Here is a 21,237-nt window from a genome sequence, read left to right on the forward strand (position 1 = left end):
ACAGGTTCGTGTGTCACATAGCTAGCTAGAGGTGATAGTCTCTTGGAGCTAATCAACGGCAGCATTCGTCCTATTTTCCTGGACTGCCATGTTAGCTTGGCGATAACTACTAATATCCTGTACCGCTGCCGGTACAGGATATTATTTTTCTCCCCTTCTCCGTTTTCTCTCTCTCTCTCTCTCTCTCTCTCTCTCTCTCTCTCTCTCTCTCTCTCTCTCTCTCACTCGTTTTCTCCTTTACTCTCTCTCGTTGTTCACACTGGTCCTGTACCTTGATAGCAATATTGGGATTTTTGGTACTATGCAGTGGCGCCCCTTCCTGTTGGTTGTTTAATTGACAATGCCAACGTTTGTTACCAGTTCTAGGATTTTCCTGATATATATATTACTGCGTATCTTTCCCGCCTTTGCTCTAGGGAGTAGAGTCTTAAGTTATTCAGTCTCTCCCAAAAACTGACATGTCGAATTGAGATGATCTTCTTTGTGTAGCTTCGCTTGATTGTTTTGAGATACGTCGTTAATTTTACACTGTGGTGACCATAGCTAGGAGCAGTAATTTAAACGGTTGAAGACAAATGGACCATCAGGGTTTCCTGTTCTCTCGTTCTGTAAGTTCGAAGGATCCATCTAGCCAACTGTCTGCATTTTGTTGCCAACTTGTCGATGCCCAATTTGCGCACTGATTTTGGTTCATGAATCGCAATCCCTCTTGGGTTAGTAAATCATGTCTGCTTTTCATTGAGCTTCGCATGTTGGTAGCGCAGTGTTTGGAATTTTCCAACATTAGACTGCATGTTATTTTTCTCAGTCCACCTGTATATTGTGTTCAACTCCTGCTGCAGACGCGCAATGTCTCCAGTGTCCTCTGAGAGACTTTTGTATCTATGTATGTATGCATGTATGTATGTATGTATGTATGTATGTATGTATGTATGCATGCATGTATGCGTGTGTGTGTGTGTGTGTGTGAACACAGGTGAACATATAAATGCAAAACAATCTGGAAATATAATATATATACACATGTGTGTGTATATGTATATATATATATATATATATATATATATATACACACACATATATGTATATGCATCTAACTGTATCACTTTGTGTGTGAGTGTGTATATTATATATAGAGTGATATATATATATATAAACACGCAGAAATATCATATACACGAACATACACATACACACGCATATAAACATGCAAATATTCATATAATAATGATAATAATAATATTTATTATTATTATTATTATTATTATTATTATTATTATTATTATTATTATTATTATTATTGTGTGTGTGTGTGTGTGTGTGTGTGTGTGTGTGTGTGTGTGTGTGTGTGTGTGTGTGTGTGTGTGTGTGTGAAGAAACAGACATAGAAATGAATAGGTTGATTAATATATATGTATGAACAGTTATCTTTGGAATATTACGAGGATTTGAAAGGCCACTTGTTGCTGTCGCTGTTATCCGCTTGTCATTTATATCTGTCGTCGTCACCGTTACAGCTTTTGTTGTTGCCGCAACCGTTGATGTTGATGTTGTTGTTTTCAATATTGGTATTATTATTGCTGATTTGCATAGCATCTCATTAGACATTGAACGACATATCACAAAAGGATGAGGAGACTGTCTGAATCAGTTCAAAGAGAAATCGATTTATAATTGATCAAATATTGTAATAATTCACCGATGTCATATTCAATGCCGAAAATTCTCTTTCACGTGGTGTACGATATCTCTTAATGACAATTGACGTCAAACGTCTATTTGAGATCTAGTGTTATACAGGCTTTCATCGGGTGGCAGTAGCAGTGTGTGATTTGATGATAGCGCGTGGGTGTGTATTTGTGTGTGTGTGTGAGAGGGGGGGGGCACATTGGAAAATATTTGTCTGACCTAGAGAAATCATGTTAATGCTAACATACCTCAACCTTAGTAACGAAGCAGCAATCGTCACCTGTAATTATTATTATTATTATAGTAATTTATATATTTCCCCTCTCCGAGCTTTCGATTTCACATGCTCCCGCTAATTCTGTAAGAGTGGGCGACAACCTGCTGTCCCCAATAAAAGCAGTTTCTAGGCATGTTCTACTCTCATGTACATCCCAATTTTTCCAACAAATTTCTCAAACCTGGTTGTTAATGCTCCTAATGTTCCTACAAACACATTCGTGCAATTTCATCTTTTAGTGGCTTATACTTCTCAATCTTTTCCAATTCTTTAGCATCCAGTCGTACATTCTCAGGTATGTCAATATCTATGATCTCGAAGGCGGTGAGCTGGCGGAAACGTTAGCACGCCGGGCGATATGCTTAGCGGTATTTCGTCTGTCTTTACGTTCTGAGTTCAAATTCCGCCGAGGTCGACTCTGCCTTTCATCCTTTCGAGGTCGATAAATTAAGTACCACTTAGGGTCAATCTAATCGACTGGCCCCTTCCCACAACATTTCGGGCCTTGTGGTTAGAGCAGAAAAGAACATCTATTATCTCGGTTTCCTTCATCATTTTATAAACTAAAATAATGTTTGGTCTCCGATCATCAATCTCTGAATCACACTGGATTGTAAAATCCCACGAGAATTTATACTCATTATTCTCGGTGACACTTGGACTTTTGGTTAGAAAATGGCCACCATAGAATCGAATTGAGGGAGGCGTGTGAAAGTTCATATGAGGAATGAAGGGAGGGGCCACGAGGAATGTGAGACTATGAGAAGTTTGGAAATGTGATGTGAATGAAAGCGGGAGAAGTTATGAATTTGAAAGTAGAAAGTGTAGGCGTTTTAAACCCGGCAAACATAAACAGCGAGGGAACTTTTTACGTGGTTATTCGAGTTGTTGGAAATAGCTGCCAAGTCTCCTTCAAACCACACCCCACCGCCCTAGAACAACCCACATTATCTGATATGGTCCTGAGTTACTTGCAAAGAGAGAAAACAGACGTGAGGGTCACGTCTGGAATGTCTTTAATAATGAATCTGCTCCACCAAAGTTGATATGAGACTAAACGATGACAAGGACAAGGTGAACAGAAAAGGTTATGTCTTCAAGTAAAGAGAGAGCGGACAAAGGTAAGAAGAGGAATCGGGAAACAAAGAGAAATCCTAAATAGATTTACTTAAGCAGAAAGACAGCTAACGAATATCCTTAACCCTACAATGCCCAGTATGCAGAAAAGATTTTACAGATGAGTCTAAACCATAGAAAAGTTGCAAGAACAGCTGGTTATTTTAAATTACTTGCTATAATGTTCAAACGTAAAGAATCTTGAGAGATCGTCCAAACTTTCAATCTGTCTTTTTCATCCTATAAAATTGCAATATTTGAAACGCAATTTAAAATAAATGAAATATCTAGCCAGATGTAGCAAAAGAGATTGTGAATACGCGCGCGTGCACACACACACGCACGTACGCACGCACCCTCACACACACACACACACACACACACACACAATTAAACACACACATAGATGTATACAAATGCAGCTGATGCCAAGAAGAAATGCGATCATGTGTACACGAATGCGCATTTACGTATGTTAATAGGCACATATGCATATATAGAGATATATACTCAAACACCACTGCGTGGGAATATGCACACTCATACGAACATATACTCGCGCTCATGTAACCATCCATATATGCATATATTCATATTGTACATATTCTTAATTAAAAGAATTGAAAGATTGCGACTTCTGAAGTGAGCTTGGGAAAAGGAAAAAATCATAGGAAGTTGTGGCAAATATTCATTCATCGCAGAGAAGATATTTCGAGATTTTTCTTGCAGCTACAGGGAGGTGGTCTGTAAAATGACCAGACAAGTTAAAGCGGCAAACTATGGGTTCGAGATCAATCTGAGCATTGTTATTGACACTCAGAAATGTTCACGGAACCTATCATCGAAGTCAGTGGTTCTTAACCCTTTCCATCGTTTTACCCACAGAGACTCTCCAGGTTATTACTGTGACCCCTATAATAAATTTTGTAATGATTAACATTGCGTAATGGTAAGATAAGTCAAAACTATATGATCCTAGTTTAATGAAAATGTTATAAATAACTACTAAACATCATACAAAACCTACTCATTCACTTAGTGGGAGGGTTGATAATTGTTTTGCAGCCTTAAGTACATCAAAACGATAAGCAATGCTTGACAGACAACGCCTCATATCGACGTCCATCACAAGCCTACTGCGTACCTTCGTTTTCAGGGCCATCATTATTGAGAATCCAGCCCCTCAGTGATAGGTCGAAGGGGACTGGACCAGCATGGTCAGTGCACACATTGAAAGAAGAGGTTAGTCGTTCTTCAGTTTCGCTCAAAATGTTAGAAACTCTTGTTCGGAAAAATTGACTTTCAACTGAGTATCCTCACGAGTTTAAAGAAATTATACCTTCACAGCAACATCAGTATCACTGATGGCACTGTCGTTCACTGAAAAGGGTCTACAGATTCACGCATCAGTACAGCGGTCATCCAATCCTGGGAAGTAACTTTCAATGGCATCATTCACTGGCAGATGAGCTGAGATTTCTTCACAGAAATATATATATATATATTATTATTATTATTATTATTATTATTATTATTATTTAAGCAGTTTGATTCGGTGCCATGCGACTTACGATTTCGCGGGGCTCTAACAGAAACTCGTCTCTTTCAGGCTTTAGATTATCGATTCAGTAATCTAAAATCTGAAAGAGACGGGCTTCTGTTGGAGAATAAATCTACATGTGAAGGCGCATGACTTGGTAGTTAGGATATTTGACTCACGATCGTAATGTCTTGAGTTCGATTCCTGGTGGCGCATTGTGTCCTTGAACAAGACATTTTATTTCACGTTACCCCAGTCCACTCAGTTGGCAAAAAATGAGTATTAGCTACAATTCAAAGGGCCAGCCTTATCACATTCTGTGTCACGCTGAAGTTCCCTGAGAACTACATTAAGGGTACTTGTGTTTGTGGAGTACTCAGCCACATTTACTTTAATGTTACTAGAAGACTATTCCGTTGATTGGATCAACTGGAACACTCGTCGACGGAGTGCATATAAACATATTTATATACATACATACATACATACATTATGTGCGTATGAGTGCTTTTGCCTGTGCATGAATGTGTGAGAAAATGTAATTAGAAAAGTTTTCAGTTACCTCTTTGACACAACAATAGCCTGGACTGCACGAGTCTTTGTTCCCCGGGTCACAATTATCTTGAACATCGACCATCAACCCATTGATTTCTTTAATCTCACCACTAACTCCGGGTACGGTCTGGAAATAGACGAAAGAAACAGCCATAAAGTGTTGTAGAAATACATACATAAATACATACATAAATATATACATACATACATACATACATACATACATACATACATACATACATACATACATACATACACACACACATACATACATATACATACGAACAAAAATACCCTGCTGTTGATGTCGAAATTCCAATGAAGGAGCCTTGGATCTAGGTTAGCAGACGATTCTTTCTCTATTGGCAAGAAATCTTGAAATAAACTGAATAATGACATACATACATACATACATACATACATACATACATACATGCATACATACATACATACTAAACAGACCGATAAAAGAACTATCAAACTTTTTGAAAAATAAGTACTAGGGTCTATTTGTTAGGCTAAACCCTTCAATGCGGTATCTCAGGATGGCGGCAGTCCAATGACTGAAACAAGTCTCAGATAAAAGTTAATTTCGATCTGCCAGCTCAAGCCTAAATTACTCTAAATTACTCTTTAAGAAAGGCGCAGGAGTGGCTGTGTGGTAAGTAGCTTGCTTACGAACCACATGGTTCCGGGTTCAGTCCCACTGCGTGGCACCTTGGTCAAATGTCTTCTACTATAGCCTCGGGCCGACCAAAGCCTTGTGAGTGGATTTGGTAGACAGAAACTGAAAGAAGCCCGTCGTATATATATGTATATATATATATATATATATATATATATATATATATATATATATATATATATATATATATATATATGTATATATATACATGTATGTATGTATGTGTTTGTGTGTCTGTGTTTGTGCTCCCAACATCGCTTGACAACCGATGCTGATGTGTTTACGTCCCCGTAACTTAGCGGTTCGGCATAAGAGACCGATAGAATAAGTACTAGGCTTACAAAGAATAGGTCCTGCGGTCGATTTGCTCGACTAAAAAGGCGGTGCTCCAGCATGGCCACAGTCAAAGGACTGAAACAAGTAAAAGAGTAAATTAAAACTGAACAACCGCTTCATACATTACTGGTTATCGCATGACAGACTATAATCAGTAATCTACTGGGTTTACACCATACAGAGTCTGACCATGACTTTCCATTCTGCTGAAGTGTTTTGTTAACCGACGGTATGAAACACTGTCGAAGTTATACAATATCTTTATCTCATACATACAAATCTCTGTGCACCTCCTACGCATTAAAAAACAGTATAAAGAAAATTCTAGAGATAAACGATAGGAAATCGGAATCCCGTTTATCCCTAGCTTATTTTATGCAATGATTCTTGGAGTGATATTCACTAACAAAGTCAGTAATAGGAATCATTTATACACACACACGTGTGCACGTACGCACGCACACGCACATGCACGCACACACGCACAAACACTCTTTCACTCTCCATGCATTCAAACATTCATTTATCTATATATGTGTATTTATATGCATATACATATGCATATGCATATGTTTATGCATGCATGTGCATATGCACATAATATAAACTTAGAGTAAGAGTATTATAATGATAAACCTCCCATGAAATGTGGATTCCCCCCATTCCCGAGTTTTCTTTCATTTTTAGTTCGTTGATTTTTTTTGTGTGTTGCTTTTTTCTTTTATCCCTGCAGTGGATATCAAATATCAAAATATTCACGGGCCTTGTTATCATATCATCAACGCTTTTCGGTCATCGTGACCCCACGCTTTATATTCATGCTTGATATTTTATTTATATATCTCTCACCACCTGGTATCTGCTTCACAGGTTAACACTAATATTTAGGAAGGTCACACTTATCGTATTGGTTTTTTATATTTTATATGGCATTTTGTAAGCAATAGTATCGCTGCTTATAGATTTCCAACTGTTCAATCACCGATCTGTGTTAAATTTTCTATATTGAGAGTAAGAAAAAATCTTTGAGGGGCAATTCGAATGCAATAGATATCACAAGGGAGTTCCTTCGAAAAACTTCGCTTTATAGTTTCATATCTGACCTAAATCACTGAAAGATATACATTCATGTGTGTGCGTGTGCGCGCGCGCGTGTGCGCGCGTGTGTGTCTATGCGTGTGTGTGTGTGTGTGTGTGTGTGTGTGTGTGTACGAAGGTGCATAGCTTAGTGGTTAGGGCGTCGCACTCAGTTACGAGATCGTGGTTTCCATTCTCAATCGGACCTCGCGTTGTGGTCTTGAGCAAAACACTTCATTTCACATTGCTCTGCGATCATTTCATCATCTAACATGTGGCAAGTCGTGCACCTGCACAGGTAATGTCGATTTGATGGTGGGAGTGAGCTTACGTGAACACAAATATTTGATCGTTATAAACAAATCATTTGTGTGGTTGTTCAACAAGAAATTGCAGAACCCTCATACGTCGTCTAACGACGTGATAGTCCGTGTTATATGTGTAAACATACACACACACGCACACGCACACACACACACGCGCACTCACGCACACACACACATACACACACACAATCATATGTGTATATATATATATATATATATATATATATATATATATATGCATACACACGCACACACACATATACATATACATACGCACACACACACATACACACAAACACACACACACACACACACACACACACACACACACACACACACACACACACACACACACACACACACACATATATATATATATACATACATATATATATTTTTATACTCACGCACAGACATACAAAGGTACGCATACAAACACATATATATATACTAAGTTTACTATGATCGGATAATCATAGTAATCCACGATAATAAAGAAATCTGTGTTACGTATATATAACACTATTCCATACACTTTCCCTCAGCCAACTTCCTTTCTCAAGGCATTAATTAAATCGAAGTAATGACAGATGACATTTGACCACATGGTTAAGAAGCAAAATACTTAAATACGACCATGCTTGAATAACAGACCACACAGATTTGTTAAACGGATAAATTATGTCTGAGTTTAGACGGCACCAGTTGAGATTATTTTATATTTGCTGAAGACGTTTCATTCAGCATCATTATTAAGATACTTAATACGACATAGCTTTTGTTTCCCTACCTAGAGCTTGGAGTAATGAAAGTGATAGGAATGACTGACAACAAGTTTTCCTCATCCTATATTGTAGAGGGTGGCGATTAATTACGATAAAATCTCCCGGCAGAACCTATGACACACACACACACACACACATGGGCAGCTATGTGTGTGTGTGTGTGTTAAAACCTAAGACGACTCGTTACAGCTCTAAACAGAAAAAGATTAGAAAAGTACACGCCTCACCTGTTTAAATCATGAGACTATCAATCATTTATAATAACATGAATGTGATAACATTTCTGTGTATGCAGGTAATAGGTGTGCTAAAGTTCCTATTCTGAAAATCCGGGTTTATGGTGTATATTTTATTGATAATGTTGATTCTGAATCTAAAATAGCAAAATCCAAATGGTCAGATGATCAATGCCAAGAAGTTGAAAAACCTTAGTAAGCACGATCAGTCCAAAGAAATATATAAAACAGATGAGATCACAAACAGAAAATGCATGACCAAACAGAGTAGAAACATTAATGACAAAAATGGAGGCATACTGTTTGCTCGTGAACGTATCAAGATCGGTTAAATACATAAAAATACTGTACGATTGAGAGAACAGGGGACCTATGCTTAGTTTTGAAAAGCTGCTAATGGAAGCTCTTAAAAGAAGTAGAAAAAGCAATAAATGCAATGAAAATTGGGGCAACTGGAGTAGATGAAATACCAGTCGGAATATTAAAAGCATTAGATAATCAAGACTATATCTAATAACTGACTTATGTCATGTAATATATGAGAGTGGATATATACCAACCAATATGAAACAATCTATTTTTGTTCTAATACCATAGAAACCAAAAGCTTGAGACAACACAGAGTTTAGAAGTATATGATTCAGGAGTCATGTGATTAAAATATTACGAAAAGTTTCCCAACAAAGAATTTTATCAAGAATGAATGAAGAAATAAATCAATTGCAAAGTGGTTTTAGACCAGGTGTAGGAACTTGTGAAGGAATATTTAATACTTATTAGTGACAGAGGTAGGTGACGGAGATTTATCTCCCAGCTAGTGATATTAATAAGAGTGCATTTTGCACCAAAAGCCAATATGAGAGTTTTTCTCATAGTAACTACTTCAGTATAGTTTGTTCTAACAGAACATCCACGTTCAAGAGGAGATAAATATTATCTCTCGGAATATTTAATGTACATACGATACCTTACTTCAAGCAACTCTCGACATACACCAATGTGTTTATATATAGGTTCAACCAAAGAATTTAACTGCGAAACATAAAAATGGTGGGTCATCAAAACCGTGAATAACAAAAAAGAAAGTACTGAAAGTGGATAACAGCAGCAGGAACTGAAGAGAGGGAACATTTCTGAATCTAAAAGTTTAAAAAAAAAAAAAATTAGAGACCTTAAGCAATAGCCTGTATTGTGATATTTTCTACAAACATTTTCGCTGGATAGCTTACGTCCAGTTAGTTCACGAAGACGTGGTCTTTTGGTTTCTCCTACGAGTTGTTTCAGAGTTCTGGCAGTTGTATGCAGACAGATGTTGATAGCCCAAAACATATTATCACCTGTTTTCAGATTTTCTCTTACAATATTGTTGATAATGTTTAATACAAGAGTGACTGATATTTCCCTTAATATTGTTAATAAAAATATCTATTATCAAATGATAGCTCAGATAAACTGAAAAAATACAAACTACTGTTTAACATTGTTATTGAGTTATTGATGCTGCATAGTAATCTATATGAAGATATATGTTTGTTGAGGGCAGTAGTAGTGATGATACTGATGCCACACCCACTCATACAAGCACATAAAATTTATTATATATTGAGTATCCGTCTGTTAAACTAACGTGCAAATATATACACAAGCTTTTCGGGCTAAATTTGATAATTCTTTTATGCTTCTTTTCTTCTTTTTTTTTTCAGGAGCATCTTGATGTTTTGGTAAACAGTCAACGGTGTTGGAGAGCATAAAGGTTGAAGTTGTAGCTGAGATAAAAACTCAGCTAACGTGGAGCTAAGTGTTATCTGTATCGTCATGGTTCGCGCCAGGCATCAAAATGCCAACATCATGACTGCTGCTCACTATCCTGTGAACATTGTAAAAGCTGTAAGACGTGACATGGACAACATGAAACCAAGATCCCCCAGACAGTGATAATTTCGGGGCGTGTCTCCAGTGAGGGTGACGTCATGCCGCTCCAGATGTATATCCAGTAAAAGGAGAAGTCCTACAGTATGATAGCATCTGGTAGCCGATACCGGGAGAGGAGCTTTTGAAAGTACATTATAAGGTTATTACCCCAAAATATTAAATTAAACACACACACACACACACACACACACACACACACACACACACACACACACACACACACACACACACACATGCACGCACACACACATGCACGTTAGTGACGAACCGGAAGAATGAGTTCTCAACATCGCATGAATGTATCCTTTATTTTTAAGACAGCTTTTATTTCTTCCAAGTCGAGTGACCATACTGAGGCAAACTTATCGACTTGGCGGCAATATAGTAGTTGTGTTGCCCCAGGCCAGTTCCTGGTAAAAAAAAACTTCATCGTTTTGCCTTTTATTTACCTAAAACTAAATTATCCAATATAAATTTCCTTTAAAAAGCGTGAGATCTGATTTGAGGAAAATTTGGCTGCTATTTCTGGTAGGGCAAAAGACCATTCTGAAACCCTACCATAGGTGAAGTAGATTGAGTCTTTTTTCAAGATTATCTTGTCTCAGTATAGGTGATATTACGTTTGAACCGTTTTTCTCATCTTTGATGACTGCTTGCAAATAATCAGCTCATTCCTTTTACTTTTTATTCTTATCCTTCCCATCACAGACACACAGCCACATACACGCGCGCACACGCACACACTCGCGCTCACGTTCATAAGTGAAGACAAATGAAGAGTGAAGTAGGGGAAAGTGAAGAGTGAGAAAGAAAGAAACATTGATCAGACCTTTCTCTGACGCAATATAATGTTCTTGACAATTAGGTTCAGCTCTTGGCAACAGCTGAATATCGTATCTGGTACACACACACACACACACACACACACACACACACACACACACACACATATATATATATATATATATATATATATATATATATACATATACAAATACACAAACACACGTACATTCACATAAATACAAACATAACCACGAATTGTGTCACAGACTTTAGTGTTAGATACAAAGTTTCGTGACGTTCGTTCCGGTCAACTTTGCTTTTCATTCTTTCGGGGTACATAAATAAAAGATCAATCTAATACTATAATCGATTTTGTTCTTTGTGAGAAAAAAAAAACAGAAGAAAATGCATTGGTTATGCTCAAATTCTGAGTAGGAATCTGTCAGGTTTACATATTTAAGATATAATAAATGCTACGACGGCGCTTCTTCTATCCAATCAGGAGTAAAGGACTCAAAAGCCCGGCATCAACATGCATAGACACTCATACACAGACATTTATACGCGCGCGCACACACACACACACACACACACACACACACACACTCACACACACACATACGGACATTTAATACTCACACATATACGTATGTAATCAAATATTGAAGACAGAGGTAAGAATTACATATCTCGGACTCAATGGATTGATTTTTCTGGAAACAGTTAAATTTCCTTCTGCCTGTTTGACACAAAGCAAACGACACACACAGACGCACCCCATATCACACACACACACACACACATACACACACGAGAAAAACATACGCACACACACACACACACACATACACGCACACAAACACATATATTTATAACAGACATTCATCAAATCTAGGTTATATTTAAACTTATTCCAGCAATGGCCGCCATATTGTGGCTAAAGTCTGATTCGAGTTTTATTGCTTAGGTTGTCAATGACCGATATACGTTCTACGTACGGTTTCTTTGATTTTTCATTAGTGCTTCGATAGAAACGCGAAAGAAGAATTTAATGGTCCAGAAAACGCAAACTATTTCAGCTATAAGTTATCCATAAAGGAATATATATATATATATATATGTGTGTGTGTGTGTGTGTGTGTGTGTGTGTGTGTGTGTGTGTGTGTGTGTGTGTGTGTGTGTGTACGCAAGAGAAAAAAGAAAAGTAAGTATCATTATCCATCCCCTATACTTCTTGAGGTGTATATTCTAATCCTGTTATTCAACTTGTGTCCTTTCTTATTAGCTGCTAAACTTTCACAATGCTCGATTAAAGGTCACAGTGGAGAACTGATAATATACAAAAGGCACAGGTGTAGCTGCGTGGTAAGAAGTTTACTTCCTAGCCACATGTTTCCGAGTTCAGCCCCACTGCGTGAGTGGCACCTTAGGCAAGTGTATTTTCTTATAGCCTCGGGGCGACCAAAGCCTTGTGAGTGGATTTGGTAGACGGTAAGTGGAAAGAAGCCCGTCGTCGTCGTATATATATATATATATACATATATATATTTATATATATATATATATATATATATATATATATATATATATATATATATATATCAGAGAGATAGATAGATAGATAGATAGATAGATAGATAGATAGATAGATAGATAGATAGATAGATATGACCAGTCTATGGGGTTACCCTGGGTTTCCCGTCCATAAGACGCTTAGCATTACAACCTTTCTTCAGACCCACAACCTGTTAGCCTATGGCCTCTCTAGCATGTGGCCTCTCTAGAAAAGTGGTCTCTTATGGACGTGAAACCCATAGTAACCCCATAGACTAGCCATATTCATCTTTATCTATATACTCTACTGCTCTATAACTTAGAGCGTGATTCTTTTTCGGATTTATGATTTATGGACTATATGTATATACATATACATATACATACATATATATATATATATATATATACTTATTACAAATTAAAAGGGTAAAGGATTATCAGTTTATTAATTAATAAATCAATTAACAATTAATAATTTTTACCAAGCCCATCGGTATGAAAGCACCATTATTGGTGGAGAACTTATTTAAAAGCTCATATATATTTATAAATATAATTAAGGGATCAGCAAGTATTTGCTTCATGATATACCGAAGTTCAGAAATAGCAGCTAAAAAAGCTGAGAATCTCACAGATAGCATCACTTGTAACTCCAAAGGCAATGAAAAACTAACCAAAATTCTGACGGTTAACAGTAGACGCGTTTCTGGGTTATGATTAATAATCAATTTCCTTCATCAATACTGTATTCCAGTAGTAAATTTGACTATGCTAGCAAACCGTGCAAGCATGGACGAGTAATATTCCACACCGACTGCTATTTCTGAACTTCGGAATTATATATATATATATATATATATATATATACATATATATACATATATATATATATATATATATATATATATATATATATATATATATATATATATATATATATATATATATATATATATATATATATATATATATACATATATATATATATATATATATATATATATATATATATATATATATAAGTATATACATACATATATATACATACATATACATACATATATATACATACATATACATATATACATATACATATGTATGTATTTATGTTTGTATGTATGTATGTATATACAGTCTGTTACAGACGATATGTATATACATATACATATACATACATATATATATATATATATATATATATATATATATATATATATATATATATATATATATATATATATATATATATATATATACATACATACATATATATACATACATATACATATAAACATACATATACATATGTATGTATTTATATTTGTATGTATGTATGTATATACAGTCTGTTACAGTCTGTCAGATACCGGCCACGATGAAATACCACAAGGTATTGAAAATACGTATTCGCCTTTATATATTTAATCCTTTATATTGAACACTCAATATTTCATATATTCAATAAGACATATTCCATATATTCAATAAGACATTCAATACTTCATTTCATTGTACCATCCATTTTTATATTATATATTATATATTCCATATTCTATATCCCACATTAATTTTACAAGAATATAAATAAAACATAAAAAACAGACATAGTTGGAACCTTTTTAAATAAAATAATATATTCCTCTATACACGATTATACAAAACCCTCCTTTTTTTATTTTTACTCATATATATATATATATATATATATATATATATACGAAGGTCAGTTGGAAGGCCACTCTTGCACTTCAAAGACCATAGTTCAAAGATTTGAGTAAATTCGATTCCAACATCGGGACCAACTTCGTGGAAGCATGAAGGCACGCTGGCAAAACAATCTGTAGTTATCAATCCAGTTTAAACTTGTTCGTTCTGTCTTTACTGCATTCGCCATCCTTACTGTCTCAAGCTTCAGACACTGCACTAAACACACTAAACCCAATCCGTCATTCTGAAAAGCTGAGTCCTTCTGGATTCCTACTCCTACGACAGTGTGTTTAACATATTCGGCTCATTGGTGCAAGGCATTCTGGGAATGTTGTAGACCGACGAACAGGTGCACCATTGCTGGAAGACTGTGTGTCAATGAGCCGAGAATGTTGAACACTTTGTCAGTGTAAAAGGGAAAAGTTATTCTATGGCATATACTAAATCGACCAGCATCTGAACTAGCCTAGACGTGTTACATAGTGCAAATAACGATTACACACACACACACACACACACACACACACACACACACACACACACACACACACACACACACACACACACACACATTTACAACTTCAATTTTGTGAAACCTTTGGTTCCAAAGCCGTTTTGTATTACTAATATTCTCCGAGTCAGATTTTCTCACACTCTAAATTAAACCAGCAGTATCCAGAAAGTCAGAATTGCTTATGTAGGAACGTATGCATGCATGCGTCTATGTATGTATGTATGTATGTATGTATGTATGTATGTATGCATGCATGTATGCATGTGTGTGTCTGTGAGCGTGTGCGCATGTATATATATACACACACACGCACACATACACACACATATATACACATACACACACACTCACACATATATATACACAGATACACACACACAGATACATACATACGTACATACACACATACATGCATACATACATACATACACACATACATGCATCCATCCATCCATCCATCCATCCATCCATATATACATACATACATACATACATACATACATACATAATACATACATACGTACATACATACATACGTACGTACGTACGAGATGTTACTGAAAAGTTCTTGGTTTTAAGGTTATCGCGTAAGGCCTGAGGTTTTAAGGTTATCGCGTAAGGCCTGAGGTTTTAAGGTTATCGCGTAAGGCCTGATTAGAGGCCCAGCTTTCTGAGTTCTATTTACGGCGCTTAGAAATACTGAAGGACCACTGCAATAAGTGTGTGAATCTGAGAGGGGAATATGTTGAATAAAATCATATTCAGCCCCCTTCGTATATATGCATATATCTATGTATATATATAAACATTCACGTGTATATATTTATTTAACAATGTATTAGGAAGCATTTCACGAAACAAAAACCACACGTTCAGTAGTCATTGTACTATCATCCGATACACAATTGCAAGAAAAAAATTTAAATAAATAAGAACTTGGAAAATAAGTTGCCTTTCGTTTGAATCTGTGAATATAAATACACGATTGCAACTCAATTTCAGTATCTCCTTTTTCTTTTCTTTTTCTCTGTGAACTCGCTCGTACTTTCTGATAATTTGTCACTTTATTAGGTAGAAGAGATGTATTTAATATCACAATAAGGTAATTGTTAAGTTGTTACAAGTTGAGCTTTCGACTTACAAAGACGCCATTTTAAGAGTGAGAGTCAGTCATTGTATTTTACGTCAGTGTATTAGTAACAGATGAGTGAATATAGAAAGAATAGATATCAATATACGATCATATCAATAAGATTATAGTTTTTCTAGATTACTAATTTCATCCTCAGAGATGAAGGTTTTCTTTTTCTTTTCATTTACTCAGTCGTTATATCTACGTTACATTTCAATCGGGTTTATCTCAGTTCGTCAAGGTACACATGTACAGCTGGCCTCTTGAGTAAGAATGATATGCTTAGTCTAAGAATGGATGTTTCGTTCAAATGTTGTCTGGTTTCTATGTACATATCCGGGAATAATAGCTCTGATGATGATCAGAAAGAACCGAACCGATCGAAGCGTTGTGTAGATATATAACAATTGATTTATATCCTAAGCACGAGTCCGCAGATTTCTGGGGAGTGTATGAGCACGTTTATGTATATAAAAATCGTGCCTTCGCCATCACATTCAAAACCTCACAAACACCTACACCAAATACACCGACACGCTTAAACAATGTACACATACAAACTACTGCTACACATACTCTTACATACACACACATACAAACAAGCAAATACACACTCACACACCGCGCGCACACGCGTGCACACACGCACACACACGCACACACGCGCGCGGACACACACCAGGCTACAGTTATGCCTCTTGTTACTCACGCTTAAAACGTCATCTCTTCTATTTCCGTTCTTTCACCGTGTCATGACAGTTGGATACACGCGCGTTTCTAGTCTACAGTATTCCTTCCCTGTATTTTTCTTTCCATTTATATCATATCTTTCAGAAAAAGAGTGTATAATCGAAACATTAAAGACACTTCCTCCTTTTCCCCCATTTTATGGGCATCAAACCAATACCAAATCTTTATTTATTTTTTATCCCGTTTTAGTGTTGTATTTTCGTCAACTTTACCCTGTATGTATGTATGTATGTATGTGAATATATATATATATATATATATATATATATATATATATATATATATATATATATATATATATATATATATATATATATATATATATATATATATATATATAGGGACAATTCACAAAAAGACGGAGACAGGTGGTGTAGAAAACAAACAGATGTATTAGTATAACGCTCGGGAAGTGAAAAAGTCTTTAACGTTTCGCGCCTACACTATTCCACAGAAAGGAACACAGAAAGAAACAAGGAGAGAAAAAAAAGAATGTGTGGTGGCTAGCGATCTATCATGGCGAATGCCGGACAGAAGGGCCACACAGGAGAGCTAGGAAGAAGGGGAGATAATATCTCTCTTTCTCTCTCTCTCTCTCTCTCTCTCTCTCTCTCTCTCTATATATATATATATATATATATATATATATATATAGTGTAAAGGAAACTAAACTGACAATGTCGAAAGTAGAATTAATACTCTAAGTCGTTCAATTTTTCTCAACCGATCAATGGGCCGATTGAGGAAACCACTCAATAACGAACCTTCAATGATTTCTGGCAACAGCTGTAAGTTACATTTACTGCCATAAAGTAATATGTAAGCGCCATTATTTATGTCTTGCTTTGTATGTGTGTGTATGTATATACATATGTATATATATATATATATATATATATATATATATATATATATATATATATATATATATATATATATATATATATATATATATATATATATATATATATGTATGTGTGTGTGTGTGTGTGTGTGTGTGTGTGTGTGTGTGTGCATATATATATATATATATTATATATTATATATCCATACATGTATATATCCATGTATAGACACATACATAATGAACATATCTCAATTACTTGACAGGTACATTTATCGATCCCGGAAAGATAAAAGGGAAAAGCATACACAAAGGGATTGAAATCCCGTGGTTAAACAACGTAACTATATACAATATAGAATTTTGTCGTAGCTCCAACAATCCTAACAATCAACTGCTCAATAAATGTAAATGTTGATTTATTACAGTTACACAGCCAGTGTAGGCTCATTATGGCCAAAAATATATAAAGTTCGCTTTGCATCTATGAGGTCTAGGTTCGATCCCTCTACATAGAATCTTCGACAAATGTCATTTTCTATAGTCTCTGGTCGGCCTATATTTGTAACAGAAATTGAGGAGATGCAACTATAAAGAAGCATGTTGGGAAGATTGTACCTATAATTCTCAACACTTTGCTACTGATTCTACCTGAGAATTAACTTAAAGGTTCAGTGTGTCCGTGCGATGCTCGCTCACTTAGTCATTAATTTAGACTTGTTTGATCCTGTCTTAATTTATATGTACGCAGCTGTAAGAGACCAGAAGCATTCCCTGTTGTGTTAACCAGAAATTGGTGACGCTATTCAATCAGAAGGCAAATAAGCGAATATAGTAATTATCATCAATATTCTGTGATATTTACCGTTTAAAACTTCAATCCATGTTTTACTAAAACATGCCTGCACTTGTACTTGGCAATATTGTCGTGTTGACACGATTGCAGAAAAAATAAAAAATAAATTTCAGCAAAAAAACCTTGTTTAACAGACAAAACGTATGACAACAATGATGATGATAACAACAACAACAACAACCACAATACACATGCGCATACGAAAATCTGGCAAATAATAACAAAACTCCATCGTTTGCAAATGTTCTTTCTAAAAAAAAAACAAAAGACAGAAGTTTAGGTGTGGAATATTTTGCTGAAAGAACTAAACCAGGGCAACATACATCGCGTTGCAAAAAGACTCTGGTAACCCCACCTTCCAGCCACAACCAATGGGGACAAATAAGTCACCCACAGGAATGACGATAACAACGGGGATTAAATGATCAGGAAGCACCACTTCACAGCAATACACCCACATTCCATTGAAGTCAAATAGAATCAGTACATTTTTACGAAAAAAATGTTTTAAATACCTAAATAAACAATTGGAAAGACCAATAAAAAAAAAAGCTCGTGGCGGGGTACATTTCCTGTGGAAAGGAGACGCTTTCCGTTGAGAAACAACTCTTCTCTTATTAATGAGAGCTCACCTCCCGCGAAGAAGAAGATATCTCCTCCTTGAATGAAACAAAGTTCACAACCCTTCGCACAGTCCACAAGGATATAATTAGAAACCTATACAAAATATATTGTTTCCAGACGAAGTGCCAGATCGAGAAGGAGGTGATCACACATTCCGAACAATAAGGAAAGAACCAGAATGTGATTGCGAATTTCCGATAGACATTATGATGTGATCCCTAACTTGACCACTGCAACGTAAGAGCTTCTCACGGGAGTTCTAGAATCTTCAGTCACAAACAATAAAGCGTGAAAATAAGGAGATTGCTTTATCAGGAATATAGGATGCCATATTTAAAGCAGGTGACAATTGTATGTTATTTTCATTACTAAGTATTTTATTATACTCTTTATTGCATATAATTAACTCGCATTCCAAATTGTTTAACTTGTTCACAATTCAATTGCATAACGTCTTTCATTCTATCGAGGCAAGGTGCCTGACTTCTAAAGTGTTGTCAGGCACTTATAGCCCTCGGCCAGTCGGGATTTGCTGACAGTAGAAGCTCCACTATGACGTTCTATAAGGGATTGGTGGTGGGCAAAAGCAATGATGTCCTTAGGGAGACTCTAAGCATTGATGAGAATCAAGCGGCTCATCTGTTCCAGACTTTTGGTCCAGTACGTATGGATAATTTCCAGTAATCCCTAGCTACCGAAGTGTGGATGGATTGGGCATTGCAGAATAAATTCTACAGGCATGGCAATGCCGTCAGCTGGGCATGTCCGAGATGCGAGCAGAGTGACAAAATCGTGTTGCAAGTATTCGTTCAGTGCCTGAGCATCATTGACTTGTGGAGTTATATCGAATGCCTGCTATTGCGTGTGGGACCGATCTTGCCTGTGGCCAGAAAGGCAGTCAGTTCTCTGCCGGGTGGCTTTGGTAAAAGAGGTAGTGGAAAGTGTTGAAGACAGACACTATCCTCTTCAGCTAACCCTCATCGACCCTTTTAAGTTGCATTTGAAAGGAAATGTGAGGAATGAGAAAGATGTGTTGCCCCCACGTCAGTAAATTTGTTGAAAGGTGGGTGAATGTGGCCTGGGCGGCCCAAGTGAATGCTTCTACTCTAAGCTGCTGTCTGTAACATGGAAAGAACGAATCGGAGAGGGACACTTTCCATTGGTAGTCTTGGTGTTTGGGATGACTGAGGACCTATGGGGTTCCTTGGTAACCCCTTGGTTACCTTTCCCTGTTATGGAAGCTGGCTCTTATAATTTCCTTACTAATTGTTATTGTTTTCATTGTTTACACGTGTTTATGCAAATCCAATCTGTCGTTCGTCTTTGTATTGTCCTAAATACCTTTTGCGGCCCTTGTGGCCAACAAAGAAATTATTATTATTATTATTATTATTATTATTATTATTATTATTATTATTATTATTATTATTATTATTATTATCAGCATCGTCCATTTGACTATAATGACCAGTTCTTATATATCCCAGAAATATATTCACGTTATCAATCATAGCATTTTTGAAAAGAAGAGAGAGAGAGAGAGAGAGAGAGAGAGAGAGAGAGAGAGAGAGAGAGAGAGAGAGAGCAAAAATGAAAGAGAGAGAGAGAGAGAGAGATAGAATGAAAGAGAGAAAGAGAGGGATAGGGAAGGAGTCTCGAGACAGATAACCTCGAGGAAGGACGAGAAGAAAATAAAGTAGTTATGAACGTCACGGATTCCTATTTCTTTTTATCCTGTTCATGTGAAACACGGCCATATGTGTATGCGTATAACACAGTGGCAATATAGCTAGCTTTACTGATAATAATGTGTTCTGGTGGCTGCATAACTATAATATAGAAAGGGACGCATCAATCGTTTCTCAGTCCTTCTTGCAAAACACCAGAAGTAAATGTTGAGTTGGTTCTAGAGA

General features: G+C 36.2%; 1 protein-coding gene across 2 annotated transcripts in view; it reads right to left on the reverse strand.

Moving 5' to 3' along the window:
* Positions 1-21,237, reverse strand: part of LOC106876164 (uncharacterized) — a 197,982-nt gene that overhangs the window by 18,443 nt on the left and 158,302 nt on the right. For both annotated transcript variants that reach the window (XM_014924590.3, XM_014924591.2), the window contains exon 2: positions 5,185-5,304. In XM_014924590.3, coding sequence (XP_014780076.1) covers positions 5,185-5,304 — 120 coding nt within the window. The remainder of the gene's footprint in view (positions 1-5,184; positions 5,305-21,237) is intronic.

The sequence above is a fragment of the Octopus bimaculoides genome, chromosome 4, assembly GCF_046866305.1.
Source record: "Octopus bimaculoides isolate indiv1 chromosome 4, ASM4686630v1, whole genome shotgun sequence".
Classification (NCBI taxonomy): Eukaryota; Metazoa; Mollusca; class Cephalopoda; order Octopoda; family Octopodidae; genus Octopus; species Octopus bimaculoides.